The sequence below is a fragment of the Carassius gibelio genome, chromosome A1 (genome assembly GCF_023724105.1).
Source record: "Carassius gibelio isolate Cgi1373 ecotype wild population from Czech Republic chromosome A1, carGib1.2-hapl.c, whole genome shotgun sequence".
Classification (NCBI taxonomy): Eukaryota; Metazoa; Chordata; class Actinopteri; order Cypriniformes; family Cyprinidae; genus Carassius; species Carassius gibelio.
The window spans coordinates 3,815,573-3,827,590 of NC_068371.1; the positions used below are offsets into that span (position 1 = coordinate 3,815,573).

The 12,018-nt window shown below is 34.9% G+C and overlaps 1 protein-coding gene across 3 annotated transcripts in view; it reads right to left on the bottom strand.

Annotated features, from left to right (window-relative positions):
* Positions 1–498: 498 nt before the first annotated feature.
* LOC127958938 (paired box protein Pax-5) overlaps positions 499–12,018 on the bottom strand; it is a 41,223-nt gene continuing 29,703 nt past the window's right edge. For all 3 annotated transcript variants that reach the window (XM_052558091.1, XM_052557983.1, XM_052558041.1), the window contains exons 8-11: positions 11,398–11,499; positions 7,056–7,142; positions 6,161–6,247; positions 499–4,328 (exon numbers count right to left, since the gene is read on the bottom strand). In XM_052558091.1, the coding sequence (XP_052414051.1) occupies positions 4,246–4,328; positions 6,161–6,247; positions 7,056–7,142; positions 11,398–11,499 (359 nt within the window). In that variant the 3' untranslated portion in view covers positions 499–4,245. The remainder of the gene's footprint in view (positions 4,329–6,160; positions 6,248–7,055; positions 7,143–11,397; positions 11,500–12,018) is intronic.

Below are 12,018 nucleotides of genomic sequence, written 5' to 3' on the forward strand. Positions count from 1 at the left end.
TATATATATATATATATATATATATATATATATATATATATATATATATACCCTCTGTGTTAAATGAACATACCATATTTTCCGGACTATAAGTCACACTTTTTTTCATAGTTTGGCTGGTCCTGCAACTTATAGTCAGGTGCGACTTATTTATCAAAATTAATTTGACATGAACATAGAGAAATGAACCAATAGAAAACATTACCATCTCCAGCCGTCAGAGGGCGCTCTATGCTGCTCAGTGCTCCTGTAGTCTACACTGAAGACATAGAGCGCCCTCTCGTGGCTGGAGACGGTAATGCTTTCTCTTGGTACTTGGTTCTAAATAAATGCAATTCATAGACCAGTGCGATTTATATGTTTTTTTCATCATGACATATTTTTGGACTGATGCGACTTATACTCAGGTGCGACTTATAGTCCGAAAAATACTGTATAAATATGGTAAGACCATTTTGATGAAAGTCAACCTTTTTTGATCAATACTAATACAACATGTGAACTTAAAAAATTACTTTTATTCTGATGAACCAATAAAATTATGGCCAATATTTACAAATAATTACTTCTTAGATTCACATAACACCATACGTTAATTGATAATTCACAAACAACATTCACTCGTATGCACAGTAGCGTACGACCCTGTTTCAAGGATTTGGAGGAATGCCAAACAATTGAATAATCCTGAACAACAATGAAACAAACAAACAGAAATCATCAGCATAATAATAATATAACAATAACAATATAATTCCATTAGAAAATCCATATCAAATCACATTTATTTCCAGCAACAGATTTTAATCAAATGAAGAAATAAGTCACAAAGAACCAAAAAGAATGAAATCAAGCGGCATGATATCTTTGGCAAATTTTGTTCCGCAGTAAATACATTCAAATATTTAGACAACACACGACACGTAGAGAAAAACACCAAGATTTTGTTACTACTAGAAAATTCAATAAAAAACACACACATTTCTTAAAGAAGCAGTTCATTAATTTACTCGTTGCAAATATCTATTGCCTTCCTCTTTCTGTCATGTTGGTTATTTCATAATTTGAATAGTTTTGTAATGATCACTACAGTATACTTTGCTACAGATGTGTTATTGGTCAGACTTTTTCCTTTGAATTGAACTGATATTAAATTCGTCAAAATGTTTCAAACTTTCTTAAAATCTTTCATCTTTACTTCAAAAACCGTGTAAAAAATACTTATGAACCCCTTGGGAAAGAAACTACAGAAGGAGCTTTCGATTGTACACAGAAGGCCACTATAAGGTGATAACCAAGTCCTCTGTTTTTTTAAAAAGCCTGCTTTTCCCATTGGGAAACCTGTAATTGTCATGTGGACACACATAGGAATTTTAGAATCAATAGAATACAGAATATTCCCGTTTTCAAATCGTGAACCTAATTTAGCTCATCTGGAAAATGAAGTCAAATTGCATTGTACTCACCTATTCTAATTTTTTTATTTGAAGTGCGGAAAACAGTGGGATGCTGACAACAAACTGAGGGTTGTTTAGTAAATGAATGCGTTTCATTTATGACGCACAGCCTTAAGTTTGGAATGTATTTTAAATATGGAGTCATTACGAAACCATATTTAGGGAGTAAACTACTTTGTTTTAAAGTACAATTTGAAGCCGGGTACTTATTTTGCCACTTTTTTGCGAATGAGAGTGAATGAGAAAACATAGGGCTAATTAAATGAACTTGTCTGAACTTGTTTTATGCAAGCTATTTATAACTTAAAAGGTGCAATTAAACAAAATTTATGTTTTAATCACACAGCCTTAATCTTTTCAAAGGTGATTAACGTCCAACTTGAAGAATTTCTAATCTGGATGGCATTTGGAGGAAGAGGTTAGGAAAATAGAGTTGGGATGGGAAAAGAGAAAGAGATTTTGCTGGTGCAGCAGGATTTGATATTGTGCATTTTGTGTTTATTGAATCATATTATATCTGCTATAAGTGTAAATTACTTCTCACCTTCTTCTATTTTGGTGGGGAGCGGTTACAATATTGTATATATAGGCCAGTGTTTTATATTTGATAGTCGTTTCTAATTTGATTTTAAATTGATTTAAATGGATTTTATGAGTTTTTTTTAGTTTTTATAAGATTGTAAAATTAGCATGTAAAAAAACGCTTTTAAAAATTATGGGATGTGGCATTGGCATCAAGCTGGGATCTCATTACGAAATGCATGCACATTTGCTATTTAGCGACTTATTCTGGATGACTCGGTACAAAAATAAAGGCACTGTCCTTGATTTCAGCTGGTGTACTTCAGGTTCATAATGCCTCTGACTTAAAGTTTTAAAGGTCAAAGTTCACCAGTAGTCATTAGTGGTGAACGGCATCAAGGGTTTCTTTAGAGTTGCATAACGTGCAACTTTTGATCTACAAACAACCTATTACTACTTTACAGTACAGAGCAACAACATAAAAACATAAACTATCAACTTCTATATATATATATATATTCATAGATTTGTCTTTTTTTTCTTTTCTTATTTCACATCAAAGGTTTGGTGCTTGCGACTCACTACTAAAACTACAGTGTTCCCCTTTTTCGAAAGCTAATGCACAGTGTATTGAAATAAAAAGCGAGGAAATCAAAAACTGGGAACACCCATCACAGACAATAGCTAAATAAAGCACACGTTTTGTCTTTTCTCATCTACTAGAATCTAAAGTTAGATATCAATATATCAGTCAACAATGATATTGAAAGCTCTTGTCATTGTAAGTGATAGATGTACAGGTTTTCTCAGACATGATGTTGCTACATAGAGAGTTTGGTAAGGCCTCCACCTTGGTCTCATGCATTGTCTCGGCGCAGTATGGATGAAGGCAATAAAAAAAATGCGCTCGGAGAGAACGAGCATGAAAAAAATTAAATATAAAAGCAATTTCTAGATAACAGTTGATTAATTTTGTGCTTTTAAGAGTGTCTATTTGCACTACTGAAGAGCATCTTTGGGGAGGTTAAAGAGACCATTTGAAGGAACAGACAGTATGACATCACTTCCTGTTAGGGAAGAGTTAGCATCGCTAATGGTTTTCCCCTTCTAAAATAGAGCGACTTTACAAAAGTTTGTCAGTGATTCAATGCCAGCAAACTCTTTTGATTGCAACTGATTTGTGTTTGGAATGAAACATCAGGGGTTTAACAAGAGAACCTTTAGCTAGCAGAAGCATTTGTCTGCAGTAAACTTTTACACACATTTATATATATTACTCTCCATCATAAATAGCTATAAATTTTACCAATGTACAGTTGAATAAGGGTATTCTGTACATACGTAAATAATATGTATCTACATAGAGGAAGGAGAGGAGTCTTTAAAATACTGATGCTCTTATTCATGACAACAGTGCTTAAATATTTAAATGATGCTGCTATTTTCCACCATATTACACAATGACTGAATCACACAACAGTCCCGTTGTTTAGCCATCGCATCGCGGCTAATGCTAAACTTGCATGTAATTCAGTTTATAAGGAGTCTGTTACATCTAAACGACTCCTAGATCAGAACCGAGGGCTCAGATATTCTTGTGCATCACATTTCAGCATCTTCCAGTAAGATCTCTACCGCAATTACGCTACATTTTCAAGTGGAAGTGTCCCATGATTGATAGCAAATGCTGGATAATTTTAATGCAAATAATGCCAATATTCCGACCTGAGTTTTCTGTCCAGCTCTATTAAATCTCCGTTCACTCTATACGTTAGGTTCTCTCCAAAACAATTCATGGTTTTAGTCTGCCACAGACTATGATGCCACATTCACACAGATAACAAAATGACAAAAAAAAAAAAAAAATGCATGTAGGTCATCTCAAGCTGCCACTAGTAGATTGTCTGGAACTGATTCCTAACACCTTATCATCTCTAAGAACAGGCTGCATAGAGATGCAAAGACTATAGGATAAGCAAGGCTATAATGACAGAAGATGACAGATTTAGTGTGAGCTGAGACCACAGGAATAAAGGTGAATGAGTGTGTATTTTACACTAATGAACAGAAGTTAGACACGTCGGCTGAAGCTACAGATTGGACCGTTGATTGTAATTGGCAGGAAAACATCGTCACCTTCTTTCTCCTTCCTGCTCCTCATACACTTCTTTTCATTCTTGTGTGGCTGCTATCAATCCATTCCCGCTCCTCTTTCTTTTCGTTTGGCCCACTCCTTCGCCGTTCCTCCTCTCCTCTGTCGGGCTGGTCAGTGGCGGTCATAAGCTGAGGCAGTCGCAGTAGCAACCGTTCCTGCTCCCCGTGTGGCTGCGCTATAGTAGTACGGAGATCCTACATGGGATGTCGAAAACAAATCTATCAGTCGTCAGATTATCACTTAAATAGCTCAAAGAGGAGGGGACAAGATCCGGGGCCCGGGTTAGGCCCCGTATGGCCCTCTGAATTCGTTATCATCAACTGATGTAAAGTAATCCAAGTTTTGAAAGTCAGTTTAAATTGCTCATTTAAACATCACCAACTCGTTTTAAAATAGTTTTTGTAGACTACTGTTTAATAGTGAATTTAAAATAAAAATGTTTTTAAAAGAAATCTCTTCTGCTCACCAAGGCTGCATTTATAAATAAATAAATAAAAATACAATAAAACAGTAATATTGTGAATTCTTTTTCTTATTATTATTATTGTTATTATTTAAAATAACTGTATTCTATTTAGAAATCATTTGAATGCTTTGATGCTCAAAACAACTTATTATTATTATTATTATCATGTGTTGCTTATTATTGTGGAAACTGATACATTTTCTTAAGATTCTATGATGAATGCAAGAAAAAAATATGTTGTAACATTATGGAATGTCTTTTTGATTTCACTTTTAATAATGCATCTTTGCTGAATAGAAGATTTAACTTATTAAAAAAAAAATAATAATAACAAAAACAAAATCTTAACTTACCTTAATTATATATATATATTTTATTTTTATAATTTCAACTCATATTTGTGACTCAAGATTTTTTTTATAACTACCTTTTGAACTCCTGTAAGATAAATGCTAAATATTAAACATGAATTCTTTGCTGAGAATAAGTCTGATTACAGAATGATGGATGTACAGCCCAGTGTACTTTTGAATTATCAGTCCTGGACAATCATGTCACCCTTCCTCTTATCTAAAAAGACTCCACCATCATCAGCTCAGGTTCTGCTGGGAAGAGACCACTTCTGCTCTATAAGACACATGATCCATCTTGATCTCTCTGTGTTGGCATTAAGTGCTGATGGACCCCTCAAAGATGAAATGACTTTGGTATCATCGTTAGTTTTAGCAAGAAATATTTTTCTTTATTACATGGTTATGAGCGAGGGCTATAACGAAGTGGAGGGACAGCAGTCTTTGTTGCTGGAGGTAAAGAGTTTGCAATTGTGAGAAATATGGTTGATGTGTGTGTTTGATAAATCCATTATTTTGGGGGAAGTTGTTACACCTTGTGTGAGCAACGACAACAGGCTTTAGCCTGATGTGAAATAATTATCATTTTTAGGAAAATTAAAATAATCTCTGGGTCAAAGTGACTTGAACACAATTTATAATCACAATTATTTTGCTGGGAATATAAAATTAAGTAATATTGTGAATATTGCAAAGATTTATTAGCTTTGTATGTGCCCAGTTAGTGTACTTAGACTGGTTTCTCAGTCCTTCCTTGTCTCAAATTTTAAAAGCATTTATGATTTGATCTTCAATCAGGCTAACACGACAATTAATTGTATGTAGGTAAATATTAATAACTACCATGACTCATATATGGCTGGCTACAGTGAAAACTGCATTTGAGAATGTTTTAATCCACTTCAAAGCATTTGAGCACTTCACACAAACACTGTCAAACTTCTGTCAAATCAGGGTCTCCCTCTTGACAACACAAAGCGAAAAGCTCATGAAATCCCCAAGGAATCCCTTCTCCGTCGGGAACGTTAATGTCAGCTCTGTGGCTCTCTCTTACACACATATGACTGTTTTTAAGCTTTGCTCTGGACTGATGTGTCAGTCTGAGGTTTGCTGAACGTTGATTCTGTGTGGCGTACATACAGATATAGCAAGCTAAACTGACTGTTTCAAATGTCCCACAAGCATCTCTGATGGTGTGGGTGTTCTGTACCTGTAGGTTGTGGGGTTTGGCCTGGGAATAGACCTGATGAAGCTGCTCTCTCTGAGCCCAGTAAAGAACCGTACTCCTGCTGGAACACTGAGAAGAGCAAATGCACACACATACAACATCAGTCCGTTTATAAATGAGGGTCTTTTAGAAATTAAACCTTTGTAAAACATTCTAAACCGATGCATTTTATTTTTGCATTCAAAGGAATAGTTCACACAGAAATTGAAAACGCTTTTATTATTTTCCCAACATGAACATCCAATCCACCTTTCCATGTTTTTGAAAGAAGCCTACAACTCTTAAAAATAAAGGTTATTTTTGGCATTGATGGCTCCATGAAGAATTTTTTTGGAAACTTTCCATTACATAAAATGTTCTTTAGCTATATCAAAAATGTTGTTCACATTAAGAAAAAAATGCAGGGGATGTTTTGGGAAACCCAAAATGGTTATTCTGTGGCATCATTCTGAAAAACCACATTTGGAAGGTGTATGAATAAAAAATGTTTTTATTTAATTTAAAACAGTAATATTGTGAAATACTGTATTTTGTTAGAAATTTAAGTGTCACATGATCCTTCAGAAATAATTCTAATATGCTTATTTGGTGCTCAATAAGATATTTGTTATTAATAATGGTGAAAACCGTTGTGCTGCTTTATTTTATTTTAATTTTGTAAGTTTTTTTTTAGGATTCTTTGTTAAATAAAAATTTCAAAGAAAACACATTTATGTAAAAAAGGAATCTCATGTAACGTTATGCATTTTTTTTGCGCCACTTTTGATCAATTTAATGCATCCTTGCTGAATAATTTGGTTAAAAAAAACCTTACTGACCACAAAGTTTTGAATGGTACAGTAAATATGAGCTGTTATAATATAAGCTAAGCTTTTACCTAGTAGACTGGGGTTTGCAAATCTCCAAGACTCATTGTACGTTGAATACTGCGGATGGGAATAAGGACTGCCAGAGAAATCTCCTCCTGAAATTCAAGAAAAGACAATAGAAGTGTTAGATATAAATGTAGAATTGCACAAACTCTTCCATTTGGAAGTGGATTGTACATCTGTGTAGGAGTCTAAAAGGTCCGACTGGCTGAGTGGAAGTCGATTTGTGGCAGTTGTTCTCCTCCATTGCTTCAGTCTAGTTTTCCCCTTATCTCCCTCTCTCTTTCTCTCCCTCTTTTCCCACGTTCTCCCTTTCCCTGGGGAACACTTTCCCTTTGCTGGCTGTCACAAAATCAGAGGCCCCAGCTCTCTCTCTCTCTCTCTCCCTCTCTCTCTCTCTCTCTCTCTCTCTCTCTCTCTCTCTCTCCATCTCTCGCTCTGTCGGTTCTGCCTGGCTGGTTTTGTGCCCCCCTCCCCTGTGTGTCAGCCCCCTGCTGAAAGAGAGAAAGCAACAGAATCACAGAAAAGAAGAGCAATACACTCCGGGATAAAGTAAAGGAAGAGGATCCAGGAGATATAGGGAAAAACGAAAAACCAATTTTACATAAAAGTGTCAGTGAAATGTATAAGTCCATCTCACTGAGATCTGTAAACAAGCAGTCTATGTATTTTTCTTATAGCTTGGCAGTTGGCAGTACTTTGATTATCATTAATTAAATAATAATCTGAATGTACTGAATGTAGCTGTTCAAAATGCTAACTTGATAGTAAGTAAGCTAACAAGAGCATATCAGGAGTACAGACATGTCACACTGTGAGAGTTTTTTAATGACAAGAAATGAAAGCAACAGTTTATTTTAATTAAAGCAACAACACCATATGTATTATTCTTATAGTTTAGATAGCAGAAGATAGCAGAAGTTAATCTTATCACATTTAGACTTTGCTTGCACTGATTGTTTGTACAGAGAATGAAGGTAAAGACGAATTGGGAAACTTGCAGATTTCTCAGCAGGCGACAAATCTAATCACAAAACTGCACAAAATGAGAGTTACACAAAACATGGTTTCCAAGTTTATAATTGGACTGTTCACACTGTGAGCACAATATTGGACAATTGCAGCAATTCAGAGCATACACATACAGTATATGAGATATAAACTGCAGCATGGGACCTAATTTAGACCAATGAGACATCATCGTGTGTGTGAGTCTACACAATCAGTACGTGTGTCAATTTAATGCAATTTCATGCTGTATAAATGAGAAATGTACAAAAATATGTGAAAAATCACCAAATCAGCACTCATTTCTGAAGGGTCATGTGACACTGAAGAATGGAGTAATGATGCTGAAAATTCAGCTTTGATCACAGCAATAAAAAAAATTACATATTTAAATATAAAGTGGTTGTTTTAAATTGTAATTATATTACACAATATTACAATTTTACAATAATGTCTTCCAAAACGTAAAAAAACATACTAACTCAAACGTTTTGATCAATAGTTCTTACTTTTAGCTTTTAGCTTTATATGTAATATCATAGTTCATAAACAATACATAATAAGAAAATTAGATTTGTGTACATGGATACAAAAGGTTCACACATACTGTTTATTATACGAAAGAATAGGGTGACATGATTCATAAGATTGTTGCAATCCAAGTAAAGTGTTTTTCTGAATTTTCTGAATTTAATCGATTCCATTGTATCTTCATGAACACAGAAAATGTGAACTCTATGCCACAGTGACTACCGAGTGTCAGGATGTTTAGGGAAGATGCTGGTGAAAGCGAGGGGAATGACTTATGGATGGAGAAGAGAAGAGGAATGGGGTCTCCCCAGCAAGAGAGATGGGTTACAAGGTCATAAATGCTTGTCAGAAGCGAGGGAAACATGGGGGATTCAGTCGAAGGGAGATACCAGACAAGGTTACAGATCTTGCTCTGAAAAGAGAGGACACAACAAGACCCTACGAGTGACTGTGGCAACGGGGAGAGACACCAGCATGACAGACTGAAGACACGACAAGAGACATGTTGTTGTTGGGGCTCGGGATTGTTTGCTGTGTTCAGAGAGTCGATACAAGGGTCGGTGAATAGTCATTTTATCCCAGAGTTCTTGCTTTTTTATACCACTCTGTTTGTCTTCTTACACTATGGTTTTCTCTTGTGTTACCATGCACTTCATATTGAAGCTATAAGCTTACATTTGTCCATACACTTTAATAAGACATTGAGAAATTACCAAGTAGCTTTTTTTCCTCTTCATTGTTATCTAGCTAGTCACTAAAGCCACATGTATCAAGAGAATATTAGCTGATTAGACTGTGTTCATTATTTCACATTTTAAACTCCTAAGAAAAGTATAAAAAAAATAGGATGCCATGTAATATTAATATGAAGAATTTGTGTTTTCCCCATTTTTGAAGACAGATTGCATTTTTTTGTGTTTTATGTTTAAAGCAATTGTCTATAAATTTGAGGGATAATATCCTGGCAGAAAAGTATTAATATATTTAAAATTTTTCTTATTATTTTTACTTTCTTTCTTTCTTACAGTGTAGTGTTTTTACACTTATTTTATAATATGGGATGCAACAATATTGAAATTCTAGCTGATGTGATGCTTATTTGAAACTTTGTTTAAACACACTAAAACATAAGTTCATTTAGTCCCATTATCATTAATAAAGTAACAATAATACAGGTTGCAGAATATTTATCAAGAATTAAGCATTTAATGCAAAAAGCAAACTCTGAAATGCACAACAACATTTCTGATCATTTTCTTTTCTGATAAATTTCTTAATAATTTACTCACCTCCATGTCATCCAAGATGTTCATGTCTGTCTTCAGTCACAAAGAAATGAAGGTCCATTATATGTAGAAAAATCCTGGAATGTTTCTCTCAAAAACCTTAATTTCTTTGCGACCGAAGAAAGAAAGACATAAACATCTTGGATGACATGGAGGTCAGTAAGTTATCAGAAAATGTTTATGTTCTTAAAGGGAAAGGCGCACTTCAAGAGAGGGTTATTTTAAAGGGTTAAATTTGGATATGATATATAATGTCCCTTTAAATAAGTTAGACCTTAATCTTAAATATTCAGTCTATATAAGTATTAAATAAACATTTTAAACCATCATTTAGTGGCCAATACTGCAAATAAAAAAATAACATAAATATATATTAAAACAATAATATTAAAATATGCTGATAACCAGATTGAGGATTCGTATACTGTGTATTCTACTTTTTTGTGTATTGTGAATAATATTGTGATTCATCTTGTTTCAGAAATGCACTTTAATATATATATATATATATATATATATATATATATATATATATATATATATACTGTACTTTAATAATGCTGTACTTTAATATATATATTAAAGTACAGCAGACCATAAATAATATGACATTATTTTATATAATGTTTTGGTATAAATATAAAATTGGTAAAATACTTCAGTGCAGGCGTGTTAGTCAAATATAATTTACGGAATATCTCAAAGCTTTAATCTGCATAAAAATAAATAAAACAGTTTAAAAATAGTTAAATTCAGTTAGAAAACCACAGACCTGGCAACCCTCCCCAGTTTATTTCAAATGATGTTGGATTAAGGAAAAAATAATCAGGTTGTATTATTAAAGTCCCTTGTGTATCTATGTGAACAGTATTCAAAGCCATTTGCATGCTTTTGTGTTTGTGAATATGAATATCCTAGTGAGAGAATTAATGTGCATTTCTGTAATTCTGAAGTGGTCTGCAGATAACAACAACAACAAAAAAAGAGCTCAAAGAAAGGAGGCCGAGGGAGTCTGCAGGAGAATGAATGAATTAGTCAAGGGTCACTGATGATTCTCATTATAAACAAATTACTGATGTTGAGAAGGGACAGCTGTGTGACTGGGGTCTAATAGTCCAGCTACTCCTGCTGAAGACTCAAAGCCAGTCCTGTCACCCCCACACTCTGCCAAACACCCAACACCCCACCCTCTCCATCCCATAACCCCCTGGGAGCGCTGTCAACCTGGCAGATGGGGGAGACAGGAAGTGGAAAAGACGAGACCCCCCTCCCACTGGGACCCCAACTGAAATAAAGCTGAGGTGAAAAGGGGGTATTGGAAGAGAGACTAACGCAGGACGAGCAAGAGGGTGAGAGAGGAAGAATCAGGATGCCACATGTATGAAAATAATTATGATATTTATTTTCATCAACACTCCCTTTTTCAGCAATATGCCATAAACATCCAGAGAACTCAGCTGTGATAGGAACTTGTAGATGGAGTTAAAAAATTGATTGACAGGCAATGTATGCGAGTGAGACTCACCGGGTACCATTCCTGTGAGGGAGGGTGCGGAGTAACTACCCTGCCCTGTTGGAGGAACATGGGGAGGGTAACCAGGGAGCGTGGTGCTGGCCAGGTCACGACCTGTAAAGATAAAAAAAGAGCATTTCTAGCATGTATAGCATTGACTCCGTCTCTGATTCTCTGTGACTCATTTCAATCACCACAACCCCTTATGAAGCAATTTCATCCATAATTGTTCAGTTAGCTAGGCTTTAACCTTTTATCCGCTTGTTAAGTTGTGACATAATGTTAACAGGTCCAAACCTTTACTCCAAGATCTCAACAGCCGTTTATGTGCACTATTCAGTTATAGCACACCCTTAAAGGGATAGTTCACCCAAATATGAAAATTACCCCATGATTTACTCACCCTCAAGCCACCCTTGGTGTGTATGACTTTCTTTTTTCAGACAAATGCATTAAGAGTTATGTTTAAAAATGTCCATATTCCATATTATGGAAGCGAATGTCTGTTGAAGCATTGATTTGCTTCAGAAGGCCTTTATTAAGCAACTGGAGCCATGTGGAGCACTTTTTATGATGGATGGATGCACTTTATTTTGCTGCAAAATCTCAACAGCTATTTACTGCCATTATTAT